This window comes from Poecilia mexicana, unplaced genomic scaffold (assembly GCF_051168715.1).
Source record: "Poecilia mexicana isolate PSO_F unplaced genomic scaffold, ASM5116871v1 scaffold_21, whole genome shotgun sequence".
Taxonomy (NCBI): domain Eukaryota; kingdom Metazoa; phylum Chordata; class Actinopteri; order Cyprinodontiformes; family Poeciliidae; genus Poecilia; species Poecilia mexicana.
In genome coordinates this window covers 19581133-19599545 of record NW_028263390.1, presented here as the reverse complement: position 1 = coordinate 19599545, position 18413 = coordinate 19581133, and the positions used below count along the sequence as shown (strand labels likewise).

At 37.8% G+C, this 18413-nt stretch overlaps 1 protein-coding gene and 1 long non-coding RNA gene across 2 annotated transcripts in view; one reads left to right on the top strand and one right to left on the bottom strand.

Moving 5' to 3' along the window:
* Positions 1 to 8777, bottom strand: part of map3k5 (mitogen-activated protein kinase kinase kinase 5) — a 69492-nt gene extending 60715 nt beyond the window's left edge. Inside the window, exon 1 of the mRNA XM_015002067.2 lies at positions 7923 to 8777. Coding sequence (XP_014857553.2) covers positions 7923 to 8346 — 424 coding nt within the window. The 5' untranslated portion in view covers positions 8347 to 8777. The remainder of the gene's footprint in view (positions 1 to 7922) is intronic.
* Positions 8778 to 8828: 51 nt separating this feature from the next.
* LOC148153077 (uncharacterized) lies at positions 8829 to 10941 on the top strand. The gene is made up of 3 exons (XR_015761759.1): positions 8829 to 8969; positions 10249 to 10457; positions 10586 to 10941. It is a non-coding gene; the product is annotated as an uncharacterized LOC148153077 (long non-coding RNA).
* The last annotated feature ends 7472 nt before the right edge of the window (positions 10942 to 18413 follow it).

Below are 18413 nucleotides of genomic sequence, written 5' to 3'. Positions count from 1 at the left end.
GTGTCTCTCCTACCGGAGCTGCTGCCTGGTGGCGGTGAAGAGCGCGGCGGGTGCTTTTATAAAGGTGAGCGGACAGACTGAACTCTGCGGACGGCTGTGCTGTAGTTTATGCTCAACATAAGTTTAGCTTTAACCATAATAAACTCAACAAATGGGTGGAGGAGCACGTCGTGGTTCATCTTGACTGAAGATGAATACATGAACTAAGAACTGAAGTACCTTTTTACAAATGTCTGTCAGCCTGCCTCTTTATTATTAAATTGAATATAAATTCTGATTTGTGTATCATTTTTTTTTCAGGTTAATTAAAAAAGTGAGCTACTGATGTTACAGGTTGATTTTCTAAACTACAGAAAAGTAAATGTAGGGATGCAAAAATATGAAATTCGTGCAGGTGCTGCTATCCAGTATTAGTACTGCTGTTATGGCAGAACTTGCCAAAAAAAATTTAATTTCTTTCCTCCGATTACTCAATTAATCACCAGAATAAGAGATAGAATACTCAATTACTAAAATAATAGTTTACAACAACCCTAGTTGTGTCAGTTTATAGTCTTTTCGGATCAAGTGTTTGTCTTTAAGAAGGCACAATGTGCTATTAAATTCACGTTAAGATCAATGTGGAGCTCATAAAAACATGGTCTATATCAGTATTGTGACTGTATTGCACCTTCCTCACATCAATAACATTCAAGACAATTTTGTATCCATTTTTAGGCAGCGATATACATTAGGCAATATATTTTTAAAATTGCAATGATGACATCAGCTGCAATAAATCCACATTTTGTTATAAAACTTTTAGTAGGAAAAAAATTCCACTTTTTTTAGGTCTTTAGAGTTTTAAAGACTTTAAAGTTTGTTTCGCCTGTGTAACAGAAAAACTGTAAAAGTGTAGCAGACGTTACTTTAATGGCAGATGCTCCAGTTTTTCCTCTGTTGGCAGCAGCAGAAAAAGCCGACGCCTCTTCCACCTATCCAGGAATTTAAAGAATTCAGACTATTATCACAGCTGCCACTGAGATTCTTCTGGGTCACTTCAATCGTGAGAATTTTCTCAATAAAAGAAAAAACTATTTTACAAGTTTAAGACAATAAAGAAACGTAATTCAGTAAAGTCAAAATGTTAAACTTGCACAAACTAATCAGAGCAGAAGCATAAATCAAGAACATATGAGCATTTAACACTTAACACAAAGGACTATTGTGGTTCCAGTCAACAATTTATTCTGATTTAGAAATGGTATGCGGCGCATTCCTGGAAAGTAATCTAATATAAAGTAGACAAAAGAAATAAATGTTTAATTGTGCAGCTGAGACACAGAATAGCACCTGACTGACCTGCTATTCTTATATAATTCAGACTCTTTTGAATAATACAATTTAACAAACATTAAATATATGGTTTAAATAAAAACTCCTTTATCTTTTTAGCATATTTTACATTTTTGTCACCTCTTTCTGTGACCCAGCACACAAACAAAGCAGACAAAAGCTGCACATTGTGTGAGAAAGAAGCACAAATGTGCCAACACACCTCTGCTGGAGCCTGAACACAGTTATAATAGGACACTTCTGTGCCTTTGTGGACCTGCTGCGTGCAGCTTAACATCTTTCAGCCTAGAAAATGACAATGCAGTGAGAGTCGTTGAGGCTGTGAAAAGCAAACAGCACTCTGCAGATGCACCTCACCGTGGTCTCCAAAACAAATCACAAACACATCATGCAAAAAGAGAAATCTTACAGATCTTAGAGGTATTCAAAACACGGGGGAGCCTTAACGAGATACTAAACTTGATGTGAGTCAGTTCTTGTTCACTCTCCACTGTTTTTTTCTAAAGAAGCTGACAGCCCACCTCCTGATAAGTCCAGAGAGTTTTAATGCACCGCTTCACCAACCAGTCATTTTTTCTTTTTTCCTTAGGACTCTTTAAAAAAGAAGGAATGTTTATAACAAATGAAGAATACTACATTGAGACCTGAATGTGCTAAAGCAAGCTCAGGAAGCAGGGCTGAAACGATTAATCACGATTAATCGGTTATCGAAATAATCATCAACTAACTTAGTAAATCAATTAATCGTTATATAGTGTCTGCAGACTCAAAAAAGGTAATCAGCTGAAAGAACAACATATTCAGAGCAGTAATTAAGCCAAAACTATTCAAAAATATAAACATTTTGCATTTAAGATAAAAAAAACTGTAAATATCTTCTACCCAGAACTACTCAAGCAGCCTCATTTTAGCTTCACCTGGTTCAAATTCAGTGGAAAAGCACAGGTCCTATCCAATTATTAATCAGTTAATAAAAAAAAGCCCTTCACTGCTAAGAATAACAGAAATGGATGAGATTTTCAAATGTTAATGCTAGAAATATTTTCTAGCTGCAGATTCATCCTTTGCTGCAAATAATCAAGTGTAAAGTAAAAGAATGTTATTGCTTTTATTTTTTTTATTTTTTTTGTTTATTAGCATCTTCTAACGCATATCTAATATTGCATAAATGGCTTACAATGTGCCAATTTTTTATTGACTCGACTAATCATCAGAATAATTGATAAATAACTAAAGTAATCAGCTGAAACTCTTATATAAAAGCATTTAAACAACAACTTAAAGAGTTTTGTCACAGATATTTTGTGTTTCTGTTAACAGATCTTGCAGATCCAGTTGTCAGCTTGTGATTTGGACTCTGCACCACCATTCCTGTTAAGAACCAGCATAAATAAAATGCACATGCGTTCCCGCCTGCAGCCAGCCCGTCCCGCTGAGGTGGATGCAGTTTTCCCCAGATGCCGGTCAGCGGCTCCTGAGCTAATTCTCACTGACCCATCGCGCTCTAAACCCTGAAATGTAGCCAAGCAAACCGAACAAGTAGAGGGGAGGATAAACAACTTAGCAGAGGGCTAGCTGAAGGGATTTCAGAGCAGCACTGTGTGGAAGCTGAGTGCACAGACTGCTGCTGGAGAGTCCCAAGGTAAGCCCACAACAAGAGTCGTCCACCGACATGAAGTAATACCAACAGAGGATCTCACCCACTGAGAGATTAAAGGAGACCTTTTTTGCAAAATTCACATTTTGATAGTTTTTGTTTCCATTTGCATTTCAACTGCTTTTAAAAACAGTCAAAGCTCTTTTAAAAAATCCCATTTAATTATAAGTTAATGCTTTTGGTGTCTGGAAAATGAGCCGTTTCAAAAACCTCTTGATTGTTAGGTCACATTCAATGAGCATTACACCGTTGCCTAGCAACCCAAAACTGACCCAGATCGATGGCCAATGAGTTACAGTGTTTTCAGCCTGCTGAATATTCAAGGTCAATTTATTTGGTTTCTTGAGTTTGTCTTGCAGTAACAACTGTGAAATCTCTGAGTTCCTGTAATTCCTGTGAATGATTAATGTAATCATTATCCAGCCTGTCCTACAATGACCAATAAGAGTGATAACCCGAAGCATTCCTGAAAAAGTAGGTGATGTAATGCGGGTGTGTTTATCCCGTCTTTGGGAAAATAACTAAAATCAGCTGATTAGCTTAAGAAAAGAAAAAGAGATGAAGTGAAGAAACATACTTCTGATTTCTAAAGACGTTGTTTTCTTACATCTTTGGCCTCGATGTTAATTTTTCATGTTGTTTTCAAGTTTTGATTAAACTCATTTCAGATAGCAATGAGACTGATAGTAATTACACTTTGAAGAAATATATTTTCTAATATTCTGACCATTTTGCTTTCTAGTTCCTGCAGCGCTGCCACCTCAGCAGCTTTTCACTTTCACAGGATCATCCGTCAGGGGGATTAATTAAAAACACAGCGAGAACCCAAGGAGACCCAAAGGAAGGAAAAGCAGACAAGCATACCAAACTAACGCCATCATCTTCACGGCACACACACCAGCAAACATGCAAATTAATACCTGCACTTTCAAAGGTCACAGTAAATACAAATAAAGGTACTGTGGGTTCTCCCAACTCAACCACACCTTAGAACTGCAAATAAAGGAAACAATACTAACAGCAGGGATAACAGCGGTTTCAGGAAAACTAGAGATTAGACTGGATATGGAATAAGACAGAAACGATTAATCGGATTAATCACGATTAATCGATTATCGAAATAACCGTCAACTAATTTAGTAATCGATTAATTGTTAACTGGAGTACAAACTCAAAAAAAAGAAGCTAATTTGCTGAAAGAACAACAATCTTTAAGATTTAATCCAAAACTTAATCAACAAAATGTTTATTTTCTTATCTAAAGAGAAACTATGTTGTTTATTTGCACCTTTTAGTGTATTTCTATCATTGAAAGGGCTCAAGTTGTTAAAAATATGCAAAATGTGGCAATTTTTGTCCAATTGCCAGAATATTCAATAGATTACTCAATAATTAAAATAATCATTAGTTGCAGCATTACCATAATTTAGCTTTTATAAGTCAGGCTTGAGGTTTTTTTTATGAAAAATATGCAAAATGTGGTCATTTTTGTCTGATTAGTCGTCAGAATAATCGATAATTAAAAATCATTAGTTGCAGCCCTACAGAAATACAACTATTACATTTAAAGCAAACTGAATGCTGACTGTACTGACTGTCTGTTGGGTTGTAGATGATTTAACAAGAGTTAGTCAGATTTTAATATTTTCTACTTCTACTCTGTTTTTTTCTGTTTTTGAAGCCTGGACCTTCTGCAACAAGAATCTGGGATCTTTCTGCCAAATGAACTCTTTGTTGGACGGCATCATGTAGGAGGCCATTCACAAACACACTACACATAATCATTCTGGTTCAATCTGCTGAGCTCTGCCTCTAAACTTCCTTTGTTTCTTTGTTTTCCTCTGCGCTCTCTTGTACCAGCAGAAAGAGGATGAAGTGTGTTTGAGCACAGCAGTATTTTTCTGGGAAAACCGCACTGCCCTCATTGTTTTCTGTTGCGAGAATGTCCCACTGTAGTTCCCAGAATGGAGACAAAACATGAGAGAGGGAACTTATTATGTTTTTGCAAATAACAGTACAAGAAGCAACAAGTCAGTTACATGAATCAGAAGCAAAACCTTCATTTCACTGAACTCTCTTAGAAGAAAATTGTGCATTTCGTGAGCTGTCCGTCACAGGATAACACAAAGACACAGAAGAACCAGCCAGGTAGCTAGCCTGACGTGTTTTTGGATGGTGGGAGCAGGATGGAGTACCCACAGAGAAAAACGCAAAAACGGTACAGAGAAAAGACTTTAAAAGTCACAGACATCTTTTTCAGAGGCAACAGTGATAACTGTAGGCCTGTCGTAATGAGTAATAAATCGATTAATCAATTAATCGCATGATCAATGAAAAACTCAATATCCATTTGCACAAATTATTATTTTTCTCTTCTCTCTTTCTAACAACTGGATGACAAAAGTCTGCAGTCTGGTGCTTTGGTCTCAACTAGCCTCTTTTTGAAGAACAATTTTGTTTGCAGGGACTTCATAATTCATTTTATTTGTTGTTTTGTTTATTTTTTATATTTATTTCCAATTCCAATGTTATATGGAATTCAAAGTTTATTGCTCCTTGAGAATGTGGTCTTGCATTATTATGTCATTATTACCATCATATTAGTTGTTAATGGTCTCAAAACAACAATATTATAATTTATTGCAATAACTTCTGGGACATCTTACCATCCAGAATAATGTGTTATTCTGACAGGCCTACTAATGTCAAATTTAGACAGATATAAATCAAACAGAATGTAAACCACATTCAAAACATAAAACTTTTCAGTATATCACACAATGACATCGGATCAATAATGATCCCCCTGAAATGTTTTGGTGCTTTGCGCAGTAAATTAGACAATTTGTAGAGCAGTGAATGAATCAGACCTGCTGTTTATTTTCTTTAAATTTCACACTGATGATTCTCTGAGAAACAGTCCTTCGTTTATCTCTCATAAAAGCCAAACTTCCAGTTCCAACTTACTGTTTTTATTACCTGCAGATTATTTTCTTCCACTTAATCTTCTCGCAGTTTTCAGATAAAGTCTTCAAACTGCTGGCTGAAACAGTAACATTTCCAGCTTATGTCCCAACATTTCTTAGAAATAACCTAGTCTCTCCGTTACCCTGCCTTCAACTGTATACATCACACTACTGCTATTTCTTTTTTTTTGTTTTGTTTGTTACATACAAGATAAAAACAACAACTGTGTTATGGTAAGATAATGTTAAATTATAACTTCCAGAAATGCAATAAAATACCATTCAGGTAAAAACCAATCAGAAGATTTTGCTTGCATTTTTTGCTACTCTAACAAAGAGAAAAGGAATGCATATTTTTTATTCACACAAGGCTGCTCCTCTGTATTTCTGTTTGTTTTGTAAGAACAAACAATTTGAGTGGGTTGAAGAAGCTGCCACAATCAGACATTCTTTGTTTTTTAATCTTTGTTGTGTCTGCAGAAGGCGTCCTGACACAGGAATGTGAAAAATGCAAACAGTGGTTGCTGTTTTCCTGTCAATGCTGTCCACAAGCGTTTTTCAGTTCAAACAAGATGCCGGCTTCAATATCTTCTTGCAAAGAGGTTTGTAACGCTACATCAGTACAGAAGACCAACCGCTGCACAGACAGCAGTAACGGCAGAGCAAAGCAACATCATGGCTTAAAAGAGGGAAAGAGGAAATGTAACCCTGATACTTGTGGTGCAAAATCTAAAAACCCAAATCGATGTTTTGAGTTTCACTCAGTTCAGCATTGAAGAAACTGTGGCTGCATGCTGCAGCATCAAGCCCAGACATGCAGCGATCTGCTGGGTTCCAGGAGAGCACAGTAATGCCTCCTTACGCAAAAACAATTTCTAAGAACAGCGGTGATGCACTGTTCTTTTGAATGATTAGAAAAGTTTAGCTCAAAACCAGAAATTCCTCCTTTCCCTTGTGGTGTAATCACTCTTCAGAGGGGATTAAATCTCCTTATGGATCCACAGATACTGGAATTTAATCACAGTAATGGAGGGCAGAGATAAATATGACAAAAATCATTTTAGAGGATTGATCTAAAAGGTTTTACACAAATTTGGAATGAATACACTGTAAAAATGGATTCTGAATACTAGCGGTTAAAATGATTTAAATCTGAATCATCATTGTTAGTTTTTCCCATGTAGTTTTCAACACTTGAGGTTGAAACAGTTGAGTTGGAGTAAGATTTTGAGTCTCCAACCAGCTTTACCTAGTTTAGCAACTGAACTAATGCTAAAAATTAAGCTGGCTTGCATGCTAGGTTACACTGAACATCACAGCAGTAGTTATTTGGGAAAAAGTTTCGCTGCCTCCTCAGTAGAAAACAATTTAAAAGTTTATTTCAGTGACATTTAAAGCTTTATTACAACATGATTATGAATTTTGTTCTGTTTTAACGTGGAAGATCGAGTCAAAGCAGCATAAATCCAATTGGTTTGAATTTAACCAATTTATTTCACTATGTTTTAGTAGGCATGTTACCATCAATTGTCTAATTGGTACTGATTACAGTACTGACTGCTCCATCAACTCAAATGTTATGGTGCAGGTTGCAATCTCATAACGTAAACATACACAGAATGTCATTTTGTTTTTCAGGACTTGTTAGCAACTGGTTGATTTAAAATAATTACTCATTTTCAGGCAAATAGGACTCAAAGAGATTAAATATAGTTCATAGTTATAAGAACTTATATTCCAAGAACTCATATTTTGATTTGTTTGTATGTTTTTGCTACACTTACATAATTTCCACCCATAGAATGTATGCAACTTGTTCTATCATCATGATTTTATCTTTATAATCACTAATACCAGTTAAACTTTAACAGTTTGTTTTGGGAGTGTATCTGATACTTGTTGGAGGAAGTTAGGAGAGTTTTAAAGGGACAGGCTGCAGAATCATTGGGTTTCATTTGACTCACCTGCGTTGTAAAAGCGGTCCAGAACCGTGGTCTCCCCAAAGTCCAGTTTACTGAAGTTCACCGTGTCCAGCTTGCTGCCCACCCTGTCGCAGGCGTCCTTCAGACACTGGAGAGCCATGCTTTCCGCGTTATTCTGCTGGCTCGCCTCGCCGTTCACCACATAAGCCACCGTCACCGGCCTGCTTTTGCACGACTTGCCGGCGGACAGCAAGCCTCCGGTTTCCACCGGACTGTCCCCGGAGGTCGGGCTGTGTCCGCTGCCTCCAACCAGCGGATCCTGCCAGAAAGTCCCGGCTGCTGGAATGCCTCCTCCACCTCCGCCGCTGTTGCTGCTGGAATGTTCCCCGCTGACAGCCTCCCTGTCGGGACCAGCACCGAAGGACGGCACCGGGAAGGAAATCCCTTCTTGGTCTTGGTTCATCATCTTTCAAGTGTCACTTAACGTGTTGATTGCCGGTCCAGCGGTCCTCCATGGAGAGCCAGCGTTACGCACGGCCGCAGCTCATGAGGCTCCTGCACGGACACGACGTGGAACCTTGCCCCGTCTCCACGCAGGTAAACAGCCTGTTAGAGGCACAAGTGCAACTCCACGTCATGCTGCATGCTTGTCGCTGATGACGCTGATAGCCGCTGTAGATTGACCGGAGTCACGACGATGTTCCGCTGGGAAAACAGGCGGTGCAGCCGCGGAATCTGCACATTCCGTCTCAGCTCGAGAAAAGAAATCCACCCACTTTACTTCTCAAAGTTGAGCAACAATACCCTGTGCCAGTGCAGCGGCAACAGCAACGCCCACAGGAATTACAAATGTCACACTGAGTGGAAGTTAGGCGCAGCGCGGCTTCGCTTCTGCGCAGCGGCTCGTCATCTTTCAAAAGAGAAACTGCGCCGCGCAGACGAGAGAGGCGGACTTCATGAGCAGACAGGCACACCCTGAACTCTTATCTCCCCGCACAGCCCCGCCGACTGGGCGGAGAGACAACTGGGGCAGCTTGGAGTAACTGGGTGGAGAGAAAACATTGTGCACTCCAGGACAGGAGCAGCAGAGTAAACAGTGACGCTATTCCTCAGATCGATTAATCGAAATAAGAAACCGTTTTTCTAAGTTTATCTGATACGCACCAAGTTTCTTCTCTTTTCAGAAAGAGAGAAGATGACACCAAGTAGATCATCTTTAATGCTAAACCAGTTCCATTGATATGCAACCAGAGCAACAATAAATAATAAATTCGGCTAAACAAATTTCGGATCTCACTTTGCTTAGGATTACAGTTTAGGAATTATGTAATTGATTCAAACAGATACTGCTTGCCGTTGTCTCAAAGCTTTTCCTGTGAAAGGCGGACCTCTGGTGGTCAAAAGTAAATGTTACAGGAAGTTAAAATATTAAACGCAACAACAATCATGCACAAGAACAATTTATGGAGAAATAGCAGTTATGTTTATGGACTGTGGGAGTGAACACACATGCACAGTTTTAAACCCAGGACTTTTTGCTACAGGGTGCCTACTAACTGCACCACTGCAGCCCCTGAAAATGTCTATATTCTTACAACACTTCATCCAAAATACACAGTACCCTACAAAAAAAAAAAAAAAAAAATCCTACCTCTTGAGCCTTATTGCATTTTGTTGATGAAGTGTTTTTTTTTGTAATCGAATCTGTGAACAGAGATGTTCAAGTTTGTTCTGGTCACATGTTGATCATCTCATTGATCTGTGGATTTCTGCATCTCCTCTAGCAAGTACCACCAGTTACAGGATATCTGGTGATGCTAACTTAAATGGGATCTATTATGCAAAAATTCACATTTTGCATGTTTTTATACGTCCATTTGGGTTTCTACTCCCTCTTAAAACAGCTTAAAAAATACCCTTTCAGCTGTTATTGGCAATAAATTAATATTTATTGATGTCTGGAAAATAAGCCATTTAGCCCCTTTACCTAGAAAATCATGCAGAGCTCCAACACTTTGTTCAGCTTGTTTTACCACATTATGTACTGTACAATGGCTGCTGGAAAAGACAAGTGCTTTGTTGTTTACTTATTCAGAAAGCACTTGCTGCATTCTTGTCGGTTGTGCAGCAATGTACTGTTTGTACTGTACTGTTTTGTAATTGCGTATCTGTTTACAGCCACTGTCACGTGTGTGCGAATGTTGAAGTTTGGGAGGCGTGGCCAGCAGCATGTTATTTGGATTTAAAGTGTCAGAGTCCTACAACAACTCATCCTGAAATGAGCTCAAAATAGGCAAAAGTGACCAAACTAAAATCTCATTATTTAAGTTTGTTTTTTCAGCTCTAGTGGCCTTTATTTTATGGTTAGTTTACAGGAAAGTGGGTAATGAGAGAAAGGGAAGACATGCGACAAGGGTCACCAGGCCTGGAATTGAACCTGCGACGGCCACGTCAAGGACTGAGGCCTCCATATGTGGACTGTGCTTAACCCCTGCGCCACCACAGCACACCCATTTGAGGATGATTTCGTGGAAAATTCTATCCTAATCTGTTCAAGGAAGCGGCACTCCCCTCGAGGTACAGATGTTCTGTACTGTGTTGGCAAAAGTTCACAAAGGCTTGTAATATTTCAGGCTTGAGGGAAGTTTGAAAAAACTTCTCACTTAAAACCTGTTCTGCATGTTTTGGTTTCTCCCCTGTTTCAGAGCAACTGATTTAAACTGTATCTGGATCCTGCAGAACTTGATCATCAGCTGGATGAGAGCAGAGAAACTTCTGAAAACGTCCAGGGCAACTTTTACTGAGAAACATTACAGCACCAAACAAAGGATTCTGCATTCATCAATGTTGTTTCAAATGAGAAAAAGTTAGAACCATAAACACAAACTGTGATTTTTATGGACAAATCTTTATCACAGATGGATATAATGACAAACTCAGCATGGCCAAGTTAAATCACTCTTTAACTTGCTTCGAGGAAATTATTTCTGCCCATAACAGAGGTGGCTTAAATATTTATGATTGCTTTAAGGGAAATAAACAGTTATTTGTTCCCATACAATTTCCTTCTGTTTTTGCTTTTTTGGGTTTCACATAAATGTTTCAACGACAAAAATAATCTTAGCAGCTACATAAAAGCTGTTTTCAGTTAGGGGTGCACCGATTTATCAGCCAGACGATGTATTGGTGTCGATTTCTTAAATTTTGGGAGATTTGCAATTGGCTGATTTTTACATGTGAAGCCGAACTTATCCACCGATCTTATCTACCTCAGCAAAGGTCTAAAATTCAACCGCTGTCGTCTGCTCTTCCGTGAAAAAGGTTTGACTGACAGACCGGCCCAACAGGTCAAGTCTGCATGTTTACAGTTAACAATAGCTGCTACACTGTTGCCAATTCAGCAACTTTCTTACTATATTGAGCAACATTTCAGACCAAAAAAAATTAGTATCGGCCAAAATCAGTTTGGCAGGTCCGATTACTGATTGCAGTTTTTGGTAATCAGAAAACTGCAATCGGTGCACCCCTATTTTCAATTGATAATTTAACTGATTATGGGGAAATAATCCATCCGAAACACACAGTATGAAAAAGTGAAAAAATCTGCCAATGAAACTAGAACTTTTTCATCAATATTATGGAATTATTTACTTAAAACAAGTTTTTCTTCCTGAAAATTTTAAAAAGTTGCTGAAAAGTTACTTACAAGTTAGTTTTGTCTTATTTAAAGCGTGCAAAGATATTTGCACTAGAAACTATAAAAAAATACTTGGTAAGACTTTGTGTTTTTGCAGTGTTTGCTTCTTATTTAGATAAGGTCACTATGTTTTGAGATATTTTGTCCTAGTTTGTGTTGTCAGACAGTTTATAAATAATCTCATTTATACAGGTCAGACTGTAATCAGGGTGAAATCAAACCATAATGTGATTAATCACAGTTGATACCTGGTTTTAAAAAGTGCGCAATTACTTTTAACATCGTTGGATGGGTATAAAGTTATAATATTATGACTTTATTTTCTTAGCATGGCTCTACTCCATCAAAGTTTGGAAAGCTTTGTTTCCTTTTTAAATGAAATAATTTGAAACAGCTTTAATGAAAAGGCAAAAATAACAAATGGCAAATACTTTTTCACTGCATGTTTCTGTCCATGAGTTTGAAGGAGTTTAGTGATTGATTCAACAAAATGTCTGTCTGGTTTTGTTTCAGAAAATCTACAGCAACACTATTTCCACCTACTGGCTAAAACCTTTAATGCTAAAAAAATGTACAAAGTTGTACACAACGGTTTGAAGATGATGACAACTTTGGTAAGAGTGACAAGTCATAGATGGAATAGCTTGTTCCCTGGAGTGGAAATAATACCTTAAACCTCATGACTGACATCAAGAGGAGGCCTTAAAAAGAAAGGAAGAAAAGCAGTGCAAAGGGTTAAAAGGGAGAGGGAGAAAAGAAGAAAATCCACTAGAAGTGTCCTTCTATACCTGCAGAAAGAGAGAGAGAGAAAAAGCAGAACAGAGAAACCTCAACAACCAACATATATAACAACAAAAACATTGAAAAGCACACAGCATTAATTAGTAAAATATTTACTTAATGACAACCTGTATGTGTAAATATATCAGCTGTCTGAACAGCCGATGTTCCTAAAAACTACTTTCTCCATTAAACATTTTAAGACAATTAAAAACAACAAAACTGGGTGTTGTTCCGTTGTTTTGCCACTAGGTGTCCCACGGTGACCATTGTTGAATTTTCATTTAAGACTTCAGCAGTGCTAAAACGCGCCACCTGGGTTCGTTATTTCCTAAAATAAATCAGATGTTTTTTATTTATCAACATGAATGCAAATTCTGCAAATCTTTCACAACACCATCTACATTTACAATGAAGTTAAAAATGAGCGATTAATAAGATAAACATGCATTTTTTTGTCAAGCACTCCTAATAAAACCAGCTTAAAGTACATCCAAATTTAAGTTAATATACACAATAAAATACAATTACAGCAAAAGCTGTCAGTAGAGGAGTTGTAGCATTTCATTTAAAAGTAACAGAACACCAACCTTGAAAACAGAGAAACGGATAAAAGAAAGCGAACATAAATGTTTGCCTGCTGGATCCGACTTGTTTTGGACACTGCAGAGGTTGAAGGCAGGTTGTTTGCCCCAAAGTTCTCAACTTTAAAGTAACACCATAAATTAAGAATGATGTGTTTGTGTAGTAAGATGATAATCATGTTTTTATTCATATTTCTTGGAGCAAAGTTTGTGGAGAGGGGTAGAGTAAGTAGAAATAAAGCAATAGTCCAATAAAAAAGCTTTTAAGAGTAAAATGGTATTTGGTAAAAATTATTTCTCTTTAGATTAGACATGAATTAAATATAAAATAAAGAAGGCCAGTTCAATAGCTGACATTGAAACTGAGAATAGTTCATCTCTAACCAAAGTGAACACTAGGGTGTGACAAATTTTCACTTAACCATATTTATCCTTTAATCATTTGTACGTATAATTTGACTTTGCTGTTAAATTTGTTAGTAATTTGTTTATTTCCAGATGAACAGGTCAGATTTGTCTCTGGTCCAGAACTCCTGAATCAAATGGTTAAATTACCTTCTGACTATGCAGAGTGCTAATTAATTATTTTATTCAGATTTGCTGAAACAGAAACACCAAAGACCAAAGTTTGAGACTTCTGGTGCACAGGAACATTCAGAGTCCAAAGAAACTCCAAAAGTCAACTTAGGATGGATGACAAAGAGTCCAGATGCAAGCAGAAGACGTGGTGATGCTTGTCTAATAAGACACTGTGGTGACTGGAAAACTACAACTGTAAGTTTAGCATTTTTATGGTAAAATGTAACTTCTATTAACAAAAAGGTGAGTATGGAGAGTACAATCCAACTTGACAAAAACATTTTTTTGCAGAGTAATTTTGATCAATTAGGTGTTTTTTCAGTGATACGACAACTAAATCCCTTTATGACTCTTTCTTTTCATAACTTTTTCAATGTGCCCAGTCAAGGTTGTCAATTTAGCTTGGAAAGATACATTAAAAGGCTCCAAATTTTTATTACTCTTTTTTTAACTTTGCTCAGAGGGATTATTCAGAAAGAGTTATTAAGAAGCTACAAGATGTCAGGTGAACTATTATGTTTCCTTGAACAGATTAAGATGAGTCTAAGGGCCATACAAAACATGTTCATGGACTTGTTATGTGCAAAATAATTCTTAGATATGAGATTTTAGTCTGCTCAGTTCGAATGAGTCTTGTCACTTTAAATCCAAGTAAGCTGCTGCTGGCCACACACACACACAACTCAACATTTACATTTGCTCGTGAAAATGGCTGCAAACAGAAGCACAGTTATACAATTGTACATCTTTGAAAAGCAGAAGTGGAGCCTCCTGCACAAACCAACAAGAATGCAGAAAGTGGTTTCTGGATGGTAAGTCAAATAACAAAACACTTATCTTTCCTAGCATCCATTGTACAGAGCACTTTACCAAGCATAACCTCAGCTCAGGTTGCTAGGTAACATGGCTGAGCTTCACTCAGGTTGCTAGGTAACGAGGCAGTGCCTGCTTATTTGAGAGGTTTTTAAAACAGCTTATTTCGCAGATACTAAAAGAAATTTACTTTTTGCCAAAAAATGACCAGTGAGTTTTTTTTAAGCACTATTTTTAGAAGCAGTTGGAGGTACAAAAACATGCAAAATGTGAATTTTGTATAATAGGTCCTTTTTAGGAGCCATACTGTGGCTGAAAACTTCTCTATCTGAAATTACATAAAGTTCCTATTGTTGTAAAGTTCAGCATCTAAACATATACAGAGGTGAGAACATTAGGGAAATTAGCTTCCATCCAAACTGCTGCCTTGGCCTTACTCGATGTCAAGTTATAGTCTGTAATTGATACAGTGAGTAATACAAAATCACATTTAATACCATTCAAATATTCTAAAATTTCCTTAAAAATATTTCTAAATTGGCACAACAAAATCTGTAATTTTCATTGGAGAAAAAAAACAAAAACAATCACAGAATCCTGGAGGAACAGCTAGTTATTGATATTTTAACCATTTAACTGGTTTTTATCAATGTATTCTGGCACAAATGGCCCTTTAAGAACATTCAGATTTTTAATACGGCTCAAAATGAAAATCAGTTTGACACCCCTGACGCTGATATAGCATTCTGCAAAATACTGTATTTAAGCTTTACTTTGCAATGGTGATATTGTACGGACTGATTTTTCATGACGACAATATATCATGCAGCTCAGCTGTACTCTAAATTAGTTTGATATTTTACAGGACAAATCACACTGCAGACTTCCAGGTTTTTTGTTTTCTAGTATGCGCTCCAAAATGTTTCGGAGTCAGTTTGTCCTGATGCAAATTGAATGCAGAAAAACGAAGCGTTGCTTCTTAATCATGATCTTATTCTAAAAATGCACCAAATGACCTTTCTGGTAATGTCATGTGGGACATTACCGTTGCACAGTGTGTTTCTTTATGCATCTGCAATAGCAGAAGTAGAAACCAACAACTTGCAGCATGAAGTAATGTATGGACTAACAAAAGTTAAGCATCTAAAGGCTTTTATATGGTGCACTCTCCAAATAAAGCTCCCCATTCTGCTCTGCCACAGACCATAAAATAGCCACTCGTGTTTGAAATGGAGGGAATCACTCACGCAGAGAAACGGCGAGAAGTTCAGTTAGTTCTGCAGTGCAGGTAGGCGATAGATACTTGGAGGCACAGACTTATTGCAGCCCTCCATAGATATCTGCCAAAGTCTACACAAACATTAGAGTGGAAATGGGGAAACAAAATTACAGAAATCTGCTAAGTTTGACAAATGGCGGACCCAGCTTTGCCACCAGCTATTAGCCGGCAATGATTAATAAGTGAGAAAATAATTGCACTTCATTGAGATTGATGACGCCCCATTTAACCTCCCCACTCATCCTGACTGCGCTGCAGAGCACCGAGATGAGCCTCGGACACACTGCTGCTCCGCCGGCCTCATTGGCATCAAACACACACAATCCCACAGATACACACCGGGTCTGTAATGATCCTGTGGGGCATTTTTTAAGAGCCTCGCGGCGCTCTGATCATAAGTTCATTGTTAGTAAGTGAAAAACAATGATCTCAGCACCAGGAGGCCTCTGGGAAGATCTCACTCCACCAATATAGAAGCATTTAAGTCAACCACCGTGGGGAATTAATGACGGTGAAGCCACCATTAAATCCTATGCTAACGAGTTTGCGAGCTTTGGTCCTCTGAGTGCTTTTGCTCTTTTCAATTTGAGCTGCACGCCGCAAATGTGCTCAAATGTGATTTTTCACGGGCGAAATGCAAACAAAACAGCGGCGAACGAGCGCCGCGCCGCCTTATCCTCTCAGTCTGCAAAGAGACATGGCCAAGGTTATTAAAGAAGGATGTAGCAGAGCAAGATGGCCGCTGTTGTGACCAGAGGCGGTGTAGAGAGATAAATGGTTGACCCAGCCTGGTGTCAGGTTAGGATTGATGCCACTATCAGCCCCACTGCTTTCCCAATGATTTTCTCAAATCTCTGATAGAGTGTGTTATCTAGTTACTGGCATGAGGGCAACGGCCTGCAGGCACAGAGAAGGTCAATCTATGAGGACAATCTTTGTTGGACTAAATGAGAAAAAAGACCTCACAAAAAAAAGAATAAAAAGCAGCTGCTAGGTCTCTGGGATAAGATAAGCCAAATTACTTCTCTTTAGTAGAATAGGCCTCTGGCAAAACATCAAAAAAACGAGAGTGGAAAAAAAATTAAGTGTGGCTGGGTTGCTCTCTAACTTCTGTTACAGATTTCACCTGGAACCTCGGCTTCCTTAAACTAATGTTGATTCACCGTCAGAAGCACCTTGAGGAACGGGCCGGCCGTGTTTGCTGCTTAATCTGCATCCTAATAATAAATCTCAGGTAAAAAGAAACAAAGAGTCCACTCTGTAAACCCTTTTGCGGACTGTCAAACTTATCCGTAATCTCGCTCCGTCTTCCTGCTACGCTCTCCAAATCTGAGGGAAAAAGTTTGACTAATAGGTTGTAATTTACCGGCCGAGCTTTTGATCAATAACTCCGTGTCAATAATGATGGAGAGGTCTGCAGGAGGAGAAATGAATCCACTCATTGTCTGAGTAAAAAATGGAGGTGTGGACCTCACCTCCGGCAGCAGGAGGATGTCCACAGGTGCTCGATGACTGGACGGATGAATAACACACACACAAACACACGCAGACAAACGCAACGCTCGCCATTTGTTTTCCCACGGCGTTGGCATAAATGTCCCTAATGGATGTATTTTTCACCCCTTTTTTTTGACATTCAGTCAACAGGCCATTCTCATGACAATCAGACTCTGACAGAATTATTGACTAAACTACAATAAATGAAGGGAGAAATGATTTAATGATCCAGAACATGGTTTTGAGGAAATAAACAGCTCATCTTGGTGCTTTTCTGTTGCTGTGTTAGAACGAGGAAGGCTTCTGAGTCAAAAATCTGTTTTTTCTTTGAGTAGTTTGAATAACTAAAATACATTTTAGAAATGTTTACAAATCAGGATATAAACAGGACTGGATGATTTAATAAAACGAAGCTGGGTTAGGTTTTCACCCCAACATAAAAGTTTTAGAAAGTCCAACGTCTGACATGAGAGATGCCAAAGAGTGGAACAATTAATTGGATTCATTGCGATTAATCGATTACTGAAGTAATCATCAGTTAATTTAGTAATCGATTAATCATTAACAGGAGGATACAGACTAAAAAAAAGTTATTTATTGGAAGAACAACACAGTTACAGGCATAATTAAGCTAAAACTGTAAAAAACATTCATACATTTTGAATTTAAGATATATAAAAAAAAACCTTTGTCTTCATAGTCTTAGCTTCACCTGGTTCAAATTCTGTAAAATAAAAAATATATTAAAAACCTTTTGGTTCCAATTATTAATCAGCCAGAAAGGTTGGTTATGTTGTGTTTTTTCACAGCAGATGCATCCTTTGATGCAAATGATGACGTGTTCACATATAGGATAATAAAATGTTTATTTTCTTGTTTAAAAAAGGAACTGAATTATCTGTGTAATTGAATCTTTTGAGGAAAAAACAGGCTGAAACAAAAAAAATCAACAGAATATGCCATTTTTAAAATCTGATTAAATCGATTAATGGTCAGAATAACTGGTAGATTAATCGATAAATAAAATAATTGTTAGTTTCAGCCCGACTGAAACTTCCCACTCAACTCCCTTAGACTAGCCAGGAGCAATTAGCAAACACCTGTTGTAACTTCTCAATGCAACACTGGTAAAAACATTGTGAAAGGGTTAATAGAGGAGCGCTGTGTGATGACTTCCTGAAGGCAGAGCTTCAGAATTAGCAGGAGTTTTTAAAGAGAGAAACATTAAATTACGACAGATGTTAAATTACAATGTCACTTTTGATATGCGTTTATAGCGTTTTTATAAGGTAATATAGTTGCTT